Below are 21,470 nucleotides of genomic sequence, written 5' to 3'. Positions count from 1 at the left end.
AAAATGTGCACAAGCTGTCCAGCAAATACAAATACACTAAGAATGATTTCATTCTTGATTCTTAAAACCTTTTGATAATTTAGTGATTTAATTATAATTTATAACAATACAAGTATACCTTTTGTTGTATTTTTTTGTACTATTTTACACTAAAAACTAGTCTACCTTTAAATACATTCATTAAAAAGCAATAAGGAAACGTATACTTGTATTGTTATTAATGATAATAGTTAAATCACTAAATTATTAAAATGTTTTAAGAATCAACAATGTTTAAGAAGTTAATGCAACTAATGTTAAATTTAATCTTTAATATATACAAAAAGAAATTTCCATTCAGACATTCAGAATGCTAATAAGGTTTTCTGTAATGCAGTCACTATCTGTTCAGACATTTGTAATATTTTTAGTGTGTAGTGTAAGATTGATAGTGTTATTTGTGGCAGAACATTATAATTGAGTTCAGATTTGCTTTAGATAAAGCTATAAAACTCCTGACCTACATTTATAGAGATCATTCACATTGCCGACATTTTCAGCCCAGTGTGAACACGCCCAACAACCTTACAGTTCAGAAGTTGCAGATCAAGATGTTTTGATAAAGAACTTATAATTAAAAAGACAATATTTACTTTTGAGAAAAATGGAACAGTCTAATATTTAATGAAAAAAGAAGCAAAAAGGATTTGCACATTGGATTTCTTTTTATATTTTATTTTTTTATAGCAAGCTTAATGCAGTCTAATGTAGAAAAAAATATTCCTGTTCAATAATATTCCTGTTTTTTCATATAATTTCACATAGAAATATAACATAGCATTGATATTCTTTGCACAATCATTTTTCTTTAAATCACAAAGCAGGTAAGCAGTGTAAATGCAACAAAATGCAAATATCATGGTTCATTTGTGTGCATCAAAACTTATTTTACTTATGTGAGCCACTTCTCTATGCAGGTTTTGTACACAGTGAAATTTGAATGCCAGAAGACGTGCTTGACATCCGAGACAACACACTGGTCAACGTCTCCTCTGGAGTCTAGTGTTTTCAGCCCGAACACATCTCTCACATACCACTAAAGACAGAAAAATCAATTCTCAGTACAGATGACAGATTAACACTATGAAAATATAAATGGATTAATGATAAATTTTTGCTCACATCCTGGTGTTTCATTTCAACCACAGTTTCACTGCTGTCATAAAATCCAAACTGACTGTTAGGAAAGAAAAAAAATTCTGATTATAGATTTAATTTCTCACAAAAAGTCCATCTATTTTTTTTTTATATTTGGTGGCATCATACATGTTTTCATAATGATTTGTTGTGCACAATCCCACTACATGTGTTGAAATGTCACTTTCTGTATTCCTCAAATTTATTACAGACTTCTGAATACCAGTTTAACCATTAAAACAACGCTATGGCATTTAACTTGAACATTACAAAACAGCTGTGTTGTGACTGAATCCTTTCTTCATAGTAAATGCAGTGAAATATCATGTAACTGGATTTATATTAAATCTTCCATGTCATGCAATTCAATAGAAAACGTGTTACCTTGACTGCCAGGGTGTAATAACGTCATCATCTGGTCCTCCAATAAGCACCAACTTCTTAATTCCTAAAAAGTGCTCTCTCCACTCTAAGAACAAAGCCAAGATTTTGTGAACATGGCTTTAGGCGACTGAGGCATGCAAGTTTAAACAGTGTCAAAAACACTGTGAAATAAAAAGTACAGTGATGATTTTTAACACAGATTTAATATTAATAAGATACCTCCCAAACACAGCATTCCATTGTCAGTACCTGGTAATTTAGAGTGGTAGATCTCGCCATTAATTTGAGGAAGATATTTATTGTTCGACAAGTATTCCTCTCTCTGGTGTGGATCTAAAGTTAAAGGGCCACCAAAAAGAGGCAAACAGGGTTGAGGTTTAGAATGGACATGTATATGAAGCACTGGATGCTCTAAAATGTAGCATTAAAATTTTTTCATCAAAATGCTAAAAAGATGCCAATCTGAACCTCTTACCGTTCCAGTAGTTGCAGATCGAAATTTGTTGACCAAGGACGCTATAGCACAGTTTATAAACGCAGTCGTTTATACAGCCTGGGAAGATAGGCCCTATACACGAACACGCACACGTTAATATATATATATATATATATATATATATATATATATATATATATATATATATATATATATATATATATATATATATACTGTATATATGATGTCATGGTTTAAAAAGATACAGGTGGGTAGTAAACATGATGAGAATCTGTACCAACCTCCATACTGGCCAGACAGCGGTGATGACAAAAAGATCAGAGAGTGGACATTGTGTTTGGGAAGGGTGGCAATAATCCCTCGGCACACCAGACCCCCTGCACAATCATTTTTTTTAGCATACAGAGCTTAGATTTAGAAAATATATGTAAATATCAATTAATTTGTTATTATTTTTCAAGGCTAAAATTTAAACCTAATTTATAGTGGTGACAAAGTATAATTATTTAAAAATATTATAAACGTTACATCAAACATGTGTTTTGCCCATCAGCTCCAAAACAGCATGCTAATGTTACCATTGATCTAATAAATGCTCCTTCTTCTTGCAAGTAATTGTATACTATTCAGTGATTAATGGTTTCCAAAGCTTAATGTTTTGAGGTTGTTTTGGAGCAGTGAAAGTTGGAGACTTATTCTGGCTGAAAGGAATACTGAACCAACATGGCTACCATTCCAGCACCATGCAATTCAGTCTGGACTGCAGCTAATTGGAACCAACTTCACCATACAATAAGACAATGACCCAAAACCTGAGATGCAAATCACCTGGGAGTAAGCACTCGGCTGAAGAGTTATCCATCAAGGAATCTCTAACTAGTAAAGAGTAAACTTGGGAAAGTTAAACAAGAGGCAAAGAAAAGTATTTCAGCTGAATATCAGGATGCCAAAAGTGTGTAGAGCTGTTATTCATCCTTATATTTGTTTAGTCAGAGTAAATAGGTTGCTGCATGTAAACAAAAGAAGCATGCATGTGTCAAAAACAATAAAACCTTCCGGACTTCTGACAGACACTCTATACTCAATACTTATTAATGACTTTGAATCATAAATGACAGAAACATTGTTTAAATTAAAAATTTAAACCAAACAGAAAAGGAATGCCTGAAAAATGGAGGTGATGAAGGGTGGTTGTAAAAGACCTTGTGAGAAACAGATGAGATGGATGCCATCTTTAGCGTTCTCCATGATGGATTTGATTTGTTTACTGAAACCACTGACTTGTAGCCAAAGGGGCGTCAGGCTGGCCATGTCATCATACAAGTCTATTGTAGTCACACTGGTACCTGGGTGAGTCTAAAAAAGAGAGAAGATGCAGAGTTTCATTCAAGTCTGAAAAGTAAAAAGAAAACAGAACTGGTGGCAGGTCTGAAATAAATGGTAAAAAGCAACATGAAAGGAACGTACAGAACTTGGCACACACATCAGAACAGCTGCCACTTAGGGCCTGGAAAATGATTGAGGCTTAATAGAGGCGAACTTTCGTTTTTTTGTAGGATCTAATTTGATCAAAAGCTTTTTATTTCATAAAGATGCAGCATTGTCTTGAGGCCAACAGAAACATCTCAGCAGAACTAAAAACTGTACTCTGTGTATAGAGGGAATGCAGTATATTATAGTTTTCTTCTTTCAGCTGCTCCACAGTGGCATTCCCCTTCTCTCCAGCACGTACCTCCAAATCTGCAGGCTCTTTTTAACCTGCTCCCTACTCTCACCACAAATCACAATATCATCCGCAAACAACATAGTCCACGGAGTTTCCTGTCTGGCATTGTCCCTTAACCTGTCTATCACCTCTGCAAACAGTAAAGGGCACAAAGCCGATCCTTGATGCAATCCCACCTCCACCTTGAACTAGTTTGTTGTTCCTACTGTACTTCACTGCTGTCACAATGTCCTCATACATGTTCTGTACCACCCTCACATACGTCTCTGCCACACCTGACTTCCTCATACAATATCACAACTCCTCTTTCCACCCTGTCGTATGCTTTCTCTAAATCCACAAACTCCTTCTGACCATCTCTATACTTCTCCATCAACATTCTCAAAGCAAATAATGCGTCTGTGGTGCTCTTCTTGGCATGAAACCATACTGTTGCTCACAGATGGTCACTTCTTCTCCCAGCCTGGCTTCCACTACTCTTTCCCATAACTTCATGGTGTGACTGATCATCTTTATTTCCCTGTAGTTACTGCAGGTCTGCACATCTCAATTATTCTTAAAGATCGGTACCAGCACACTCCTTCTCCATTCCTCAGGCATCCTCTTACCTTCCAGAATCTTGTTAAACAATCTTGCCATCGCTCTTAAACATCTCCATGCTTCTACTGGTATGTCATCTGGTCCTACTGACTTTTCACTTTTCATCCTCTTAATCGCTGCTCGCACTTCCTCCTAACTAGTCCTATCCACTTATAAATCCTTTTCTCCTTCCTTAGTGTCCAACTCATACAGCTCATCATATGCCTTTTCCTTTGCCACATCTCCTTGTACTCCTGCCTACTTTTCTCATCTCTCTGCCCTTCCACATTCCTCTCCTTAAAGCCATGCATACTCATCACCTCCTCTACCCTCTGTTCCCTTCACCAACATGCCCATTAAAGTCTTTCCCAATCACCAATCGTTCTTTCCTAGGTACACCATTTCATCTAATTCACTCCAGAATTTTTCCTTCTCCTCCAATTCACAACCAACTTGTGGAGCATAAACACTGTTGACATTTATTATCACCCCTTCAACTTCCAGCTTCATGTTCATCACCCTATCAGAAACTCTCTTCACCTCCACTACACTCTTACTGTACTCTTCCTTCAGAATCACCCCTTCACCATTTCTCTTTCCATCCACACCATGATAGAACAGTTCCAAGCCTTACTCCCTTTCCACCTGGTCTCCTAAATACACAACATATCTAACTTTCTCCGCTTCATCATATCAGCTACCGCACTCCTTTTACCAGTCATAGTACTTACATTTATTGTACCAACCCCAACCTCCACTCTCCTACACATCTACTGTCCCTGGTGTCTCTGTAGACATCTACAAAACATGCCGATGCATTTGTTGACCCCAAAAGGATCATGGCAGATTTTGTTGCTGATTTGAGTCTTGGCGCATCAGTAAAACAAATGTTTACTGATTAAAAAAACTCTAGGAGTTTTTTATATAGTATATCTGAGTAAAGAAAGGACATTGTGGATAAACGTGTGTTGCATTGAAGGTTTTAATTTGAAATTAAAATGATACATCAGTGGTATGTTGATGGGCTGAAAATGGTGCCCAATGAGAAGAAAAAATATTGACATTTCACCAAATAGAATTAGACTAAAGAAAAGAGCTTGGTTTAAAAATGTAAGAAGTAGAAAGTACAGATTTTTGTGTAAAGATTTAATGAGTGAAAGTAAAACGTAAATAGGGAAGTAATGTTCTGATACCAGAAAATGATAGTAATTAAGTATTTGTACTTTGTTACTTCCCACCTCAGTGTGCAACCCTAATGGCTGGGTTAAATGCAGTATATTATAGTAATGATGTAATATTTGTGTTGGTTGTTTTGGGCATTATTGAAGCTCACAAGTCTGTATTAAACAAAAATAAATAAAAAACACAGATAGCAATCAAATAAAAAATTAAACATTACTATCAATTCATCTATCCACCTTACCTTATTGATAAAGTTGGTCAGATTGATGAACTGTTTTGGCCCGTCAAATAATCCATGCACTATAACGACGGGTCGATATCCATCCACAATCACAAACACAGCAGTCCAGAGAACCACACAATACATGAAATGTAAACTGTCCCTCATCTTTAGACATCTTGCAGTGTGCCCAGACATATTAATAAGAAATAATGGCCCTCATGTTAACTAAGAGTAAAGAGGGTAGGTAGGACAGGTAGCTTCAGAGTCTGATGCAGAAATGAGAAATGAGATGCATTGAGGAGTCTACTGTATACTGGAAGCATCTGGTTTCGCTTCTGTTTTCTTGTAGATATATGTTACACATCACTTTATTCAGCAGAAATAAAGCCAGGCAGTTGCATGAAAGTACCTAAACAACAGTCCACACACAGTCTTTAACATCCACACAAACTATGCATCCAAAAACCCAAGGTCTAAAAAGAATTACAAAAATTAAAATTTTTGAGTCCAGAAAAAAAAAAAGGTCCAGAGTCCAGAAACCACAAGGCAAATATCCATAGCAAAGTTCACTCTACACCCTCAATCTTGTGAATCACTTTCCAGGTCTTCATCTTCTACCTTACACCAACCCTCATAACTCTTTTGATCGTGGTCTTATGTGTTCTCCTGCATCTCACTTAATTCTGGTGCTCAGGCTAGGGCACCCTCTGGTTCAGTAACTCCAAGCAAAGCTGCTGTCTATGCATACAGTAGATGTCAATGTCATTCAGGACCTCTTTAATCTCACTCAAATCCTCAGAGTCCCACTCAAACACATCATTTTGAACTTCAGGCAGCTCTAAAGAGTTTACAAGTTGCTCTTCTTTCCCTGCATCCATGGCATCTGCTTTATAAAAAGAGATCTGAGAACAGAGACACCACAACAAAACAACAGTTCCTGCAGCAAGAGGTTCTACAGTATTCCCACAAGCATTTTTGGATAAACATGCATCCCATATGTCTTAGTAAAGCATTCACACACTACGTCACAGGGTAATCTATTTTATGTTTCTCTTAAAATTGCTCTTTTTCAATGTCTACATGCACATACATCCCGAACCATCTAGAGACGCACCAGCGCCAATTGGATCCCACTTCATGTGTAGTTTGGACACTGGACCCTCTTGTGTTTAGAGGCTCTGGCATGGAGAAGCTGGTGTTGGAGCTATGATGGTTGCAAATGTTGAGCTATTTTATGAGTTGCTCAGTAGCTCGTAGTTTTATGACTGTAAAAGACTGTAGAATAAACATTACTCATAATCTTACATTCCAGTGCTCATGTTAGTTCTCACTCTCCAGTGAAAAAAAATAATCACACTCTTGATGCCACCCAAATATGGATGGATTCCCCTTTTAAATCTGGTTCCTCTCAAGGTTTCTTCCTAATAACATCTAAGGGAGATTTTCCCTGCCACAGTCACCCTGGCTGCTCATCATGGATAAATGCATATCGTTCACCTTAACTCTTAAATCCTGTAAAGCTGCCTAGAGACAATGTCTGTTGTGAAGCGCTAAAACTTGACTTGACTTGACTTGACATACAAATCTGTACAGGCATCTCCCAAAAGGGATTTGCTTAAAATAACAAACACTCAGCAGGACAATTACACCTAATCAATTCAGGTTAATTAGAAAAAATCTGTTAATGATTTAACACTGTGCATATGCTATTATTATTGTTTACACAAAGGAGATGGTGTACACACTAAACAACTAGTCTTTCCCACTTAATCTACAATGTAGTATCCCATTTATATCATTTACATTTACATTTGCGGCATTTAGCAGACGCCCTTATCCAGAGCAACGTACAAAAGTGCTTTAAGTCTCTAGTAATGAATAAATCTACACTGGTACGCAAGATTACAAACTTAATATAAATATAACCCTTGAATTCTACAAGCTTGGAAGTGCTAATTTAAGTATTTCAGGAAGAGGTAGGTGTTCAGTCGTCGCTTGAAGATAGTCAGGGACTCTGCTGTACAGACATCTAGGGGAAGTTCATTCCACCACCTCGGTGCCAGAACAGAGAAGAGCCTTGGAGTGTACTTACCTCTCATTCTGAGAGAAGGAGGTACCAGTCGAGCAGTACTGGAGGATCTCAGACAGCATGGTGCAGTGCGAGATGTGATGAGGTCACTGAGGTAAGATGGTGCTTGTCCATTTTTGGCCTTGTAGGCAAGCATCAGTGTTTTGAATCTGATACGTGCAGCTACTGGAAGCCAGTGAAGGGAGCGCAGCAGTGGGGTGGTGTGGGAGAACTTGGGCTGATTGAACACAAGTCGTGCAGCTTCGTTTTGGATCATTTGCAGTGGACGAATAGCGTTCAAGACCTGCCAGCAGAGAGTTGCAGTAGTCAAGTCTTGAAATGACAAGAGACTGAACAAGTACCTGGGCAGCCTGTGTGGACAGAAATGGTCGAATCCTTCGGATGTTACAGAGAAGAAATCGACAAGAACGAGCAACATTGGTGACATGTGGGAAGAAGGACAGTTCATTGTCCATAGTTACCCCAAGGTTATGAGCAGTGGCTGAAGGGGAGAGCGGAGAGTCATGAAATGTTATTTGGAGATCTTGACCCGGAGATGAATCACCTGGGATGACCAACAGTTCTGTTTTGCTGGGGTTGAGTTTTAGTTGGTGAGCACTCATCCATGAAGATATGTCTGTCAAGCATGCTGATTTTCGAGCGGAAGCTGTGGTATCTGATGGAGGGAAAGAAAAGATTAGTTGAGTGTCATCTGCATAGCAGTGATAAGAAAACCCATGTGAGGATATAACTTCACCAATTGAGTGGGTAAAGAGTAATCACTCAATCACTCATTGTCCAAAGCAACCTACAATAGTATTTTCTCTTTATCTAAATCTGATTCCAGTTTATCATTTACTTCAATTGCTCAGAGATAGATCGAATGATTCTACCCACTTGAGGGCAGAAAAAGAGACGAAAGAGACGAGTGGAACTCCAGCACTTTCTTGCCCACCCAGGCCTAGGCTGCAGTTCACCAGACAAATCAGTCATATTAATGTCAGCAGCATGTTGAGTGTCACTCTCATACTTTTCTTCAGCAGCTTGAACGGCAGTTTCTGGTACCTGTGAATCCTCTGTTACTTCTTCTTCTTGGTCAGAGGTCAGAGCACCTGCCTTCAGCTTGTATTTCTGTAGGAGGAGCTCTTACCAATGTGTACAGGCCTTTCCTTCTGGAAATATGTGCATATAAGCTTTAAGCTCCATCTGTTAAAAAAGGTACAGGCATTGGTATGACCAGTCAGCATTTCATGTGGTGTTAGATGCGTGTTTCTGTTAGTTTGCATGTGATAGGACATTAGCAAATGACAAAGCATCAACCCAGTTTAGTTTTATGCTCGCACAGATTTTGTTAAGGTTAGCTTTCAGTGTACCACTCACTTTTTCCACCATTCTCTGGTACTGCCGGTGATGAACACATCCCAACCTTTGCTTTATCCAAGTGTGCTGCAACATCTTCTTAACTGTTGTTTGAATAAAAGCTGTACCAATGTCTAAACTTATTTTTGATGGTATGCCAAATCTGGGAATCACTTTTCTTGTCAGAAACTTAACTACTGTGCCTGCTCCCTGATCTGATCTGCGTATCTGCTAAATTTGTCAGTAATCACCAACACATACCTTTTGCTTTGGACCCGCTTAATCTTGTCTACATAATCCATTACCAGGTGTTTAAATTGACCTTCAGGCACTTGTTCCGCATACATACCTCACAAGAAGATAAAAGTGTATCTACTGAAGATTGCTAAAAAACGAAAGCCAATAACCTTGCTGTCTGGATTTCCATTGATAAGGCAGGTGACCTTATCCATTGCAACTTAAAGACAGTTCTCCCAGCATGTTTACTGCAACACCAGAGGAAGTATAAAACTGGACCATGTTTACACCAACATATCTGGTTTTCAGAAATTTACCCCCTTCCCCACCTGGGACAATCGTATCATCTCTCATTGTTCCTCTCTACTAAGTATTCACCATTCATCCAACATCCAGGCCATTAGTGACTACAAGCCCATCAAACCACTATTTACAGATATCTCCCTTCTTAATGAGCTAAACTTAAATGCTCACTTTAAAAGGGATAACCAGGAGTCGGCAACCAATGCTGAGATGCCTGTGGACCACCAGCAACTTATATCCTCCCCAAGTGATGTCAGCATGGTGCTAAACAGGATCAGTGCATAGAAGTTGCAGGGCCTGATAGCATTCCTGGATGCATCCTCAGAGCATGCGCTGAAGAACTGTTGGGGGTCTTGACAGACTCATTCAACCTGTCCCTAGACAAAGGTATTGTGCCCCCCTGCTTTAAGACCACCTCTATCATGCCAGTGCCAAAACACTCCACCACAACGTGCATTAATGATTACCACCCAGTAGCGCTATCCCCCGTCATCACCAAGTGCTTTAAAGGATTGGTCCTGGCACACTTCAAAACCTGCCTTGTCACCACCCTGGAGCCACACCATTTTGCTTACTATAAGAACACCTGTCTCACCTGGACAATAAAAACACTTATGCTAGAATGCTGTTGCTTGACTTTAGTTCAGCGTTCAAAACTGTCATCCCCTCCAAGTTAATCATCAAACTTGGAGACCTGGGCATTAGCACATCACCTTGCAACTTGCTACAGCACTTTCTGTCCAACAGACCCTGGCATGTTCGGGCAGACCACCGCTGCTCTTTCACCCTCATGCTTAGCACTGGAGTACCACAAGGCTGTATGCTGAGTCCCTTTCTCTATTCCTTCCTCACCCATGACTGTAATTCTGTATATGGTTTCAACATCATTATCAAGTTTTGCAGATGACACAAGGTGATCGAATTAATCAAGGACAACAAGGAGTCAGCCTACAGGGCTGGACCAAGATAAACAGGTTCAGGAACAGTTTTTCCCCACTGCAGTTTCGGTGCTGAACATGTTTCCATGGGGAAATGCATTTTTATATATCGTATTATTCATTCATTTATTTATATATATATATATATATATATATATATATATATATATATATATATATATATATATATTTATCATAGCCTGACCAATCTGTACATATGTAAATATTTACACTGGTAAATGCACTGGAAGTGCAATATTTACATATGCATCTCTTTTTAGATGCTAACTGTATTTTGTTGCCTTGCATCATATCATGTTCAATTACAATAATCTAATCTAATCTGAATCTAATCTGAATCTAATCTGAATCTAATCTGAATCTAATCTAATCTAATGAGCACCGTAGGAGCAACAATCCTACCTTTTTGCAACCACCAAATTATTTTTCAGAGATTAACAAGCACAACAGCAACTTGTCACCCTGTTGCCTTTTTTTGCTTGGAAATCAGCAGCATTGTTTCACTGGATGACAAAATCATTGCCTTATTTAGGTGCTTGACAATTAATTATGGCCAACCTGCTAGGTGCCATCATAGCAGAAATAAGATGTCCAATCTGTTCAACATGTTGAACAGGAGTTTTTTTTTAATCCTTGATGTTTCTACACAGGACCAATCATATGAAACACTGTGCATAAACGGAAGTAGTGTAGCTGTTTGACGCTATTCCCTTAGCCCACTGACATGCTGAGGTAAGGGCTTTTAATTTGCTAACTGTGCTGAACAGGGCTGAGGGCAATGTCTCAACTGTTATGAATTGGCCACCATCCTTTCTTAAACTGAATACCCTGCATGTGAACTAATGTGATGTCTAAATCATAAACAATGCACAAAATAATCAACATCAGCGTTACAAATGGTAAATGACTCCAAATTTGGACATAAACAAGTAAAAGCCAATGACAAAGTAAAAGCCAAAAATGGGAAGTTGTGAGCACACCCTACATACACAAGGGTAACAAGTGACTTCTCAGTGTGGATAAAGTGTCTGCTAAATGCTGTAAATGTAAGTTCAGTGTCTAACCTACATGCAACACACACATACACAAGGGTAAGCGAACTGACCTGTGATCACTGTTCAGCAGAAACAGGCCATACACAGACACACACAGGGGTATAAAGGGTGAGTTTAAAATTCAACCTACACAAAAACATACACACACAAATAATGGCCAGGGTAAGTAAGTTTAATGTGTAGAGGACACAGAGGATACATATTACTATATAAAATAAAAATATCATACAGAGAAATATTTTGCACTTCTTTACAGAATAGAACTGAACAGCGTGGAGGACAGAGACTCCTCTGGTTAAGAAACCATAGTATTTGGGTAAATTGACAAAAGGATGGACAAACGGTCATATACAGTTAACAGAACATATAAAAAAGTCCATCTTGAGGTCATAAAAAAGTTACTGAACTACCAGAGATGGTCAAATATGCAGTAACACCATAACTATGTGAAGTTAATGGAATAATGTCTGAAACCGTATATAAAGAGATGCTTTGACCAGTGGACTTCAGTGCAGGTTACATTTTGATGAAACTCCTGTACGGGTTTTGCCTTGGTGGAACTCACAAAGACTGGCTGATAATTTTTTCCTCTGAGGTTGATAAGTATTATTACTTTGATCTAGTTTATAGTTGAATACTCAATAGAGTTTAATCTTTTGAGCTAGTCTAGTAGGACATAGGAGGGAATTTTCATGCACACTCTTAAACGCTAAAGGCATCAAGTATTCTGGATTCACAGTTGTACAACATTTAAGTATCGCATCAGAATAAGTCAGTAAAGATGCATATGATAGAGTACGAGCTTGAGTCAAAACAAATCTTCCCTACTTTAAAAGTTCTACAACATTATGATGTGTGTACATAATAAAAGAAAACCCATAGTCAAGGTAGATGCGTTTTTATAAGTATAATACACAGCTGCCAAGCTCTGTTAAGATCAGGGTGGAAAGCAGTGTGCAACACTATCCAGCTTAGTGCTATAAAAAGCGATGGGTTGTTTCTATCTACAGATACATGTTTCATAAATGAGCACTGTAGAAGCATAACCATAATCTGAAATAGCTAAAGTGTGTGCTACTTGAAGTTCCTGTTTTAAAGTCTCAAAGGCTACTACAGCAAAAGTGACATAATGGCTGTATGTTGAGTTATTTTTAGAGGACCACAAATCTATACCACTATACAAGCTGCACTGTGACTGCTCTAAAACATATCCAAGTTTCATTTTTATAGTATTGTCCCATGAGAAGATATACGTAAATGGCTGCTGAAATGTGAGGGGTGTAGTCACTTTTGTGAGATACTGTAAGAAGTGCACACATTCTGCCGGCCTGCTGTTTTCATAATTTCTCTAATAGGAGCAGTTTTAGCGCATAGTCTTCTATCCATTCTGCACTAAATCCTGTCATTCCTAAAAATGTCATCTAGCCAACTGTTTGAGGCATTGGTGCTTTGCTGATGCCTTCCAACTGAGCTGGAGCAACTGCTTTAGTACCATGTGCAATAACTCGCCCTATGTACTCTACCTGAGGTTGGCAATACTACAGCTTTAATTTAGAAACTTTATTAACTTAACTGTGTTAGAGTCTCTATGGCACTGTTCTAAAGATGGGGAACAAATCAAAACGTCATCAATATATTCCAGTAATACACTCTTCTTCTTCTTTCAGCTTCTCCCTTTTAGAGGTCGCCACAGCGGATCATCCGTCTCCATACCCCTCCTGTCCTCTACATCTGCCTCATTCACACCAACTACCTGCATGTCTTCCCTCACCACATCCATAAATCGCCTCCTTTGCCTTCCTCTTTTCCGCCTTCCTGGTGGCTCCATCCTCAGCATCCCCCCCATGTCCCTCCTCTGCACATGTCCAAACCATCTCAATCTCGCCTCTCTCAACTTGTCTCCATAACGTCCTACATGCGCTGTTCCATCTAATGAACTCGTTTCTAATCCTGTCCATCGTCAACACTCTCAACGAAAACTCAACATCTTCAGCTCTGCTACCTCCAGCTCCACCTCCTGTCTTTTACTCAATGCCACTGTCTATAAACCATTCAACATCTCAGGTCTAATCATGCTCCTGGTCTAATCCTGGTCTAATCGTGCTAGCTGACTTCACTAGCTCTACATCAGTGTCATGCTGAGACCATAGTTCAAAAGTTTCATGTCTCTAGTTTCATATAGTATCATATAGATCACCTTTAAAAATTAAATAGGGTACATCAATGGGACATATTTTTTTGATGGAGGGATTATAAGGTAGACTACATGCAGCTTTTAGTGTAAATAGATATACTAAAAATATACAAAAGGTGTGCCATTAAGGGTTCCACCCTAGCAACAAGAAAAGGTACACTTGTATTGCTATAAATAATAATTAAATCACTAAATTATGATTACAATGTTTTAAGAATCAAGAATGTTTAAAAAGTTTATGCAACTAATGTTGAAAATAATCTTTGATTTAAAAAAAATTAACATTTGTACAACCATAATGCTAATAAGTTTTTCTGTAATGCATGTATTCTTTGTGCGAGAAAATTATAATTGGATCCCAAATATGCTTTTAGTGGAGCTCTAAAACTACTGACCTACATTTATAGACATCAGTAACATTGCCAGCAACATTTTTAGGCCCTGGAAATAGAACTAAAACTGGTAATAAAAGAATACAACAATTATTTTTGAGAAAAATAGAAATCTAATAATTAATGAAAAGAATAAAAAAAGATTTGGTTTATTTATTTATTACAGCAAGTTTAAAACAGTCTAATGTGGAAAACAATATTCCTGTGCAACATTTTTTTTTTTTTTATACATATAAGTTATAAATATCACATAGAAATTTACTTTTTTTTACATATGCACAATCATTTGTCTTTTAATCACAAAGAAGATAAGCAGTCTAAATGTTATGGTTCAGGTGTGTAAATCAAGACGTCTGCTACTTATGTGAGCCACTTCTCTATGCAGTTTTCATACACAGTGAAATTTGAATGCCAGAAGACGTGTTTTACATCCGAGACAACACACTGGACCACGTCTCCTCTGGAGTCTAGTGTTTTCAGTCCAAACACATCTCTCAAATACCACTAAAGACAGAAAAATCAATTCTCAGTACAGGTAAGAGATACACTATGATAATTTAAATGGATTGACTAAAAAAAAAAATCTTGCTCACATCCTGGTATTTCATTTCGACCACAGTTTCATTGCTGTTAAAGAATCCAAACTGACTGTTAAAAGGAAAAAACATATTTTGGTCATAGTTTGAATTTCTCACAAAAGAGTCCATGCATTTTTCAACATATATGGTGACATCCTTTATGTTTTCTTTATGATTTGTGCATAATCCCACTAGACGTATTGAAATGCACGTCACTTAACATTACAAAACAGTTCTTGTGGCTGAATCCAATCTTCATAGTAAATGCAGTCAAATAATAAGTAAGGGGATTCATATTTACACTAAGCAGTAGCCTTTTATTTATTCTGTATAAATCTTCTCTTTCATGCAATTAAATAGAAAACTTGTTACCTTGACTGCCAGGGTGTAATAATGCCATCATCTGGTCCTCCAATCAGCACCAACTTCTTAATTTTTAAGAAATGCTCTCTCCACTCTAAAACAAGCCAAGAGTTTGTGAACATGGCTTTGGGCGACTGATGCATGCCAGTTTAAACAGTGTCAAAAACACTGTGCAAAAACAATAGTGTTTTTATTTCACACAGATTTAATATAAATTTGATATCGCCGAAACACAGTATTCCATAGTCAGTACCTGGTAATTTAGAGTGGTAGATCTCGCCATTTAGTAGGGCAAGATATTTACTGCTCTTCAAGTATCTCTCTCTCTGATGTGGATCTATATTTATCGGCCGACAAGAAGAGACAGAGAGTGTGAGGTTGAGAACAGACATGTATATGAAGCACTGGATGCTCTGAAATATATAACAGTACAATTTATAAATCTATTTATAAATAACTTTACTTTTTTTTTTTTCCCAACAAAATGCCTAATCTCTCACCATTCCAGAAGTTGCAGATCGAAATCTTTTGTCCAAAGAAGTTATAGCACAGTTTATAAACGAAGTGCGTCACACAGTTTGGGAAGGCGCGCTTTATATATGATGTCACTGTTCAAAAAGAAGGGAATTTCAGTATACTACAGTTTAACAGACAGATAGTGAACATGATGAGAATCTGTACTAACCTCCATACTGGCCAGACAGCGGTGATGACAAAAAGATCAAGGAGTGGACATTGTGTTCGGGAAGGGTGGCAATAATCCCTCGGCACACCAGACCCCCTGCACATATTATACGTATATATTACATATCATATGTAAATCTCAATACTTTTACTATTACGTTCAAGTGTAAAATTAAAACACAATTAATAGTGGAGACAGTGAATGTATATTAATAATATTGTTAAATAATGATCAAACATGTTTTGCCCATCAGCTCAAAAACAGAATGCTAAAGTTACTATGAATCTAATAATTGACCCTTTCTCTGGCAAGTGATCCTATATTATCCAGTTCTTAACGGTTTGGGGTTGTTTTGGAACAAGAAAGGTTGGAGACTTATTCTGGGTGAAAGGAATACTGAACCAACATTCCATAATTCAACGCTATGTAATTTAGTCTGAACTGCAGCTAACTGGAACGAACTTCACCATGAACAAGGCAATAACCCAAATTATAGGTCTAAGATCTGTAAGCATTATTTGGAAAGCAAACAGTCAGCTGGAGTGTTATTTTAATGGAATGACCTGCCCAGCCACTGCACCTAAATCCTATTGAACTGCTCTGAGATGAATCTGGGATCACAAAGTCAGAAAGAAACATCCAACTAGTGAAGTACACCTTTTACAAATGGAATAGTATTTCAGTTGAATGTTTGGTGAAACGAACTGTCCGGATGACAAAATTCTCACTCATGCTAAGGAAGGATTTTTCAATAAAAAATACATTTGAACATTTATATATTTGTTTAGTCAAAGTAAATCTTCATACAATTAAATCCTTCGTTTGCTGCATGTGCACAATAGAAACATGCATGTGTCACTCAAAAAACGATGAAACGTTTCTATTTTTTTAGGGCCTTTATATCATAAATTACAGAAACATCGATTAAATCAAAGATCAAACCCAAACAGGAAAGGAATGCCTGAAAAATTTAGGTAATGAAGGGTGGTTGTAAAAGACCTTGTGAGAAACAAATGAGATGGATGCCATCTTTAGCGTTCTCCATGATGGATTTGATTTGCGTACTGAATCCACTGACTTGTAGCCAAAGGGGCTTCAGGCTGGCCACGTCATCATACAAGTCTATTGTAGTCACACTGGTACCTGGGTGTGTCTGAAAAACATTGGGTAAAAAAGAGAAGATGCAGAGTTTCGTTCAGAACTGAAAAGTGAAAAAACAGAACTGGTGGCAGGTCTGAAATAAGTAGTGGATGCAAAATGAAATGAATTTACAGAACTTGGCACACACATCAGAACAGCTGTCTTTCAGGGCCTGGCAAATGATTTAGGCTTAATAGAGCACAACCTTTGACTTGGTTTGTAATAGAATCATCTACTTTTACCAACATGCACCAATTTTGGTGGGAATTTAATCTCGCTTAAGACAAATTTCACTACCAGATCTGTTATCTCTGCCCAACAGGAAGTCAGCCATATTGGATTCCATTCATGCATTCAAATCAGCAGGATTCATCAGATTCAAAGCAAATTTGTTCATCATGATGTCAAATGTGTACAATACTAAACTGTGAAGTTTTTTTTTTTAATAACATAATTGTGTTGCCATCGCAGGGCAATAAGTGAATCCTGTGCCTGATAAACAGTAATGCGGTGGGCAACAGAAACATCTCAGCAGAACTAAATACTGTATATTGTGTATACAGAAAATGCAGCATAGTATAATAATGATAGAACATTTGTCAGATGTTTTGGGGATTGATGAAGCTCACAAGTCTGTATAAAACCAGAAAAAAAACCAGCACTGGAATTGTAAACTGAAACAGTCATCAATCTATTTACTTACCTCACTGATAAACTTGGACAGCTGGATGAACTGTTTTGGCCCATCAAATAATCCATGCACTATAATGACGGGTCGGTACCCATCCACAATCCCAAACACAACACTCCAAAGAACTACACAAAGCATGAAATGTCCACTGTCCCTCGTCATTATACCTCCTGCAATGTGCCCACGGTTATTAAAGTGAAATAATTTCGTACAGAATGCACGGGAAAGTAAGAGTGAAAGAGGGGCAGGTGGGACAGGTAGCTTCAGATGCACAAATGAGAAAGGAGATACAGTGACCTTGGTTGTCTCGCAAGCGGCTGGTTTCTCTTCTGTTTTCTCGTAGATTTAGGTTACACACAACTTCCCTTATTGCTGTGAAGATGCGATTATCACTTTGCGGGTTTTTTTCTTTCTTTAGCTGCATGAGTGTGTAAAAAGTGCAGGTTATTTTTCTTCTGATATCAGGGATTCTCACGGCCTGCTGTGAAATGCGGATGCAGGCGCTCTAACGGAAGACCCCCACACACACACACACACACGTCCGAAACTACGAGTGCATGTGTGTTTATAACCCATCATCAAAGTTTTCATATCTCAGCTTACCCTATTGCTCTGCTTGAATTATGCATTATATAAATATATATAAGTAATACTCAGAAGCTACATTTCTTAATGTTACCATGCAAAACATTATTTAAAGAGCATTCGGCCACCATATCATGCGAGCACATGCATAGTTGATTTGAAAGAGGCAGATGTAGAGGAGGAGCGTAGTGGCGACCCCTAGTGGGAGAAACCGAAAGAAGAAGAAGAAGAAGAAGAAGAAGAAGAAGAAGAAGCTGAAGGAGATATGCAACATGTTCGTTCAGTGCAGTTGGTTTAAAGACAACAGTAGAGTAAAGAGCAATGTGTTACATCATTTAGAAAACCTTGTGTGTATAAATGTACATAGCTTCCCCACACTGTTTGTGAATTGATAAAAAATATTCACTCTTGTATAAATCTGCCTCAACAAAATCAATGACTCCTGTATAACACAAACCACCAGGACCAATTAAGTGGGGAGCACTCATTAAAGCGATATAAAGAATAAGAACCCAGAAGCATACAAGCACAACGATCCATGAAGTTACTGAGCAACTTAAGAACTATGAGGATGGATTTGGACTGTAACTAATATAAGTCTACTACAATGTATATTAAGTCTAGGACAGGGGTCACCAACGCGGTCGCCCGCGAGCCTTTTCTAAAAATAGCTGTTTCCTACCTTGTTAAATCATTGTTGATAATTATTGTGAGAAATCATTAACATGATCAGTGTCTTTACATAGATCAGGGGTGTCAAACTCAGTGTCACATCCGGCCCGACGTACAATTATATCTGGCCCGCGAGATGATTTTATATAGATATATTATTATTGTTATTAATGTCCCGGCGATATGAAACGCTGATAACACAAACTACAGATCCCATAATGCAGCGCTTCAGCTGCCACGCCGAACTCTACTACCTGGGAACATTCCAGCGTCAATCAAGTCGAGCTTCTCTTGATGTATTTAACCCTATTGTAAAGTTATTGTGAAACAGCGCCTCACAGTGGCGAAAGAAAATTTTGATTCTGCAAACCGATAGAAGGCTGAGTAGATGTTTACTGACACTAGCGGTAAACACGTGTGTCTTATTTGTGAAGCGAATGTGGCTGTAATTAAGGTATTGAATATAAGACTGAACTACGAGACAAAACATCAGGAGAAGCTGAATAACCTGAATGCAGAGCAGAAGATACAGAAAGTAGAAGAGTTAAAGAAGAATCTGACATTTCAGCAGAGGTTTTTTAGCAGAGCAAAATCACAAAGTGAAGCTGGTGTGAAAACAGAGGAGAAATCAGAGTCACATCAGCCGGTTATTTACTGAGGGAGAGTTTCTGAAGAGCAGCATGATGAAGTCTTGTGTTTGACTGGAGATATTTTTATAGAGAGCAAAATATTTTAAGTTATTTGAAGTTTAAGATAATTTTGTATAAAATGGCATAAGAGCAAAACAATCTGATTGTTTTGTTATTTTAACGTTTACTTAAAAGCACAATTTTTATTTATTTGTTCGGGGTTTTTTCGCAGCATGTTCATATTTCTAACTTGTATAATTTTGACAGGAGATATTTTTATAGAGAGCAAAATATTTTAAGTTATTAAAGTTTAAGTTTATTTATTCTAGAATAATATCCCTGTCTGTTTTTATTCATATTTATGTTTAAAAAACATTGTTTTAGTGTGTTCAATAAATGTTTATCCTGTTCGGCCCGCAACCTAAAGTGTGCTTTGAGTTTTGGCCTCCTGTGCAATTGAGTTTGACCCCCTGATCTAGATGAATATCATTAAATATTAATAATAACATATAATTAAAGGTAAATTGAGCAAATTTGTTATTTCAGAATTGTGTATCAAACTTGTAACCCTTCACATTAGTCGGTACCCAAGAAGAGACCACAAGTTGCATGAACAGTTCTGCATTTAACACTAAACCACACTAAACAACACACCTCAACAATGATAAAACTATAATAAATAGACATTCTGTGCCACCCAGTTGAGGATGGGTTTGGATTCTGCTTCCTCTCAAAGTTCCTTCCTCAAAAGACCTCAGTGAGTTTTTCCTTGACACTGTCACCACTGGCTTGCTAATAAAAGAGAAAATGATAAGGGTTAAAATTACAGGCACTAACATTAAATCAAATTTAAACTGCATTCAATACAATTATATCAAATCAGAATCAGGTTTATTGGCAAGTGTGTTGACACACACAAGGAATTGGTTCCCCTGTTGGTGAATCTACAGGCGAAAGTACAGACAAAAATAACACTATGCATTTGGCTTATAGACAAGACAATACAAGAATATACAGATTAAATAAGACCACAATATATGAGTATATGACAGATCAGTAATGCACATAAAGTGTCAGAGTGCTAGTAGTGCAAATAGCAGTAGTGTGCATCACATAGGATAAACAAGTTACTTTAGGACCTTTGTCAAGTCAAGTTTATTTGTATAGCGCTTTTCACAACAGACATTGTCTCAAAGCAGCTTTACAGAAATCAACAGTTAAGGTGAATGGTGTGCATTTATCCCTGATGAGTAAGCCATGGCGACTGTGGCAAGGAAAAACTCCCCTAGATGTTATGAGGAAGAAACCTTGAGAGGAACCAGACTCAAAAGGGGAACCCATCCTCATTTGGGTGACATCAAGAGTGTGATCATAAATCTTTCAACAATACAGAACACTGGAGAGTGAGAACTAACATGAGCACTGGAGTATAAGATTATAAGTAATGTTCTTTCTGCAGTCTTATACAGTCTATATGGTTAGTAGCTCCTAGTTTTATGAACTCAGCATTTGTGATCATCACAGATCCAGCATCAGCTTCTCCATGCCAGAGCCTTTAAACACTCCAGGAGGTCCAATGTCAAAACTCCACACATGTAGTGGGATCCAGTTGGCACTGGTACGTCTCAAGATGGTTCGTGATGTTTGCGAGTTCGGCATCTACTTCTTCAAAGGTCCGTAATCATCACGAGGTGGGAGGTGACTGGAGCTGGCCAAACCTCAGGGTGTCTAGGGATGGGGAGAGAAAGAGAAGCAGTGGAGAGAAATTAGCGTAGCTGCTGTTCATGATATTAACAGCACAAGTTGATAATGTGCAGGTGATCAGATGTTCTG

The 21,470-nt window shown here is 37.8% G+C and overlaps 2 protein-coding genes across 3 annotated transcripts; both read right to left on the bottom strand.

Annotated features, from left to right (window-relative positions):
- Positions 1-708: 708 nt before the first annotated feature.
- Positions 709-5,994, bottom strand: LOC124394724 (lysosomal thioesterase PPT2-like). Of its 2 annotated transcripts, none has more exons than XM_046863154.1 (8): positions 5,746-5,994; positions 3,220-3,373; positions 2,299-2,394; positions 2,036-2,128; positions 1,810-1,893; positions 1,561-1,645; positions 1,162-1,216; positions 709-1,075 (listed from the first exon to the last, which is right to left on the bottom strand). In XM_046863154.1, the coding sequence occupies exons 1-8, from the start codon at positions 5,920-5,922 to the stop codon at positions 932-934; spliced, it is 888 nt and encodes a 295-aa protein (XP_046719110.1). In that variant the 5' UTR covers positions 5,923-5,994; the 3' UTR covers positions 709-931. The 2 variants fall into 2 exon arrangements, with proteins under 2 accessions (XP_046719110.1, XP_046719111.1); XM_046863155.1 differs by having other exon boundaries at positions 2,036-2,113.
- An 8,433-nt stretch (positions 5,995-14,427) lies between these two features.
- Positions 14,428-18,505, bottom strand: LOC124394680 (lysosomal thioesterase PPT2-A-like). Its single transcript, XM_046863063.1, has 9 exons — positions 18,049-18,505; positions 17,764-17,921; positions 16,920-17,073; positions 15,921-16,016; positions 15,736-15,843; positions 15,489-15,572; positions 15,245-15,329; positions 14,888-14,942; positions 14,428-14,798 (listed from the first exon to the last, which is right to left on the bottom strand). Exons 1-9 carry the CDS (start codon positions 18,173-18,175, stop codon positions 14,655-14,657), a joined length of 1,011 nt encoding a protein of 336 aa, XP_046719019.1. The 5' UTR covers positions 18,176-18,505; the 3' UTR covers positions 14,428-14,654.
- Positions 18,506-21,470: the final 2,965 nt, after the last annotated feature.

The sequence above is a fragment of the Silurus meridionalis genome, chromosome 12 (genome assembly GCF_014805685.1).
Source record: "Silurus meridionalis isolate SWU-2019-XX chromosome 12, ASM1480568v1, whole genome shotgun sequence".
NCBI lineage: Eukaryota > Metazoa > Chordata > Actinopteri > Siluriformes > Siluridae > Silurus > Silurus meridionalis.
This window is presented reverse-complemented; position numbering and strand designations above follow the sequence as displayed.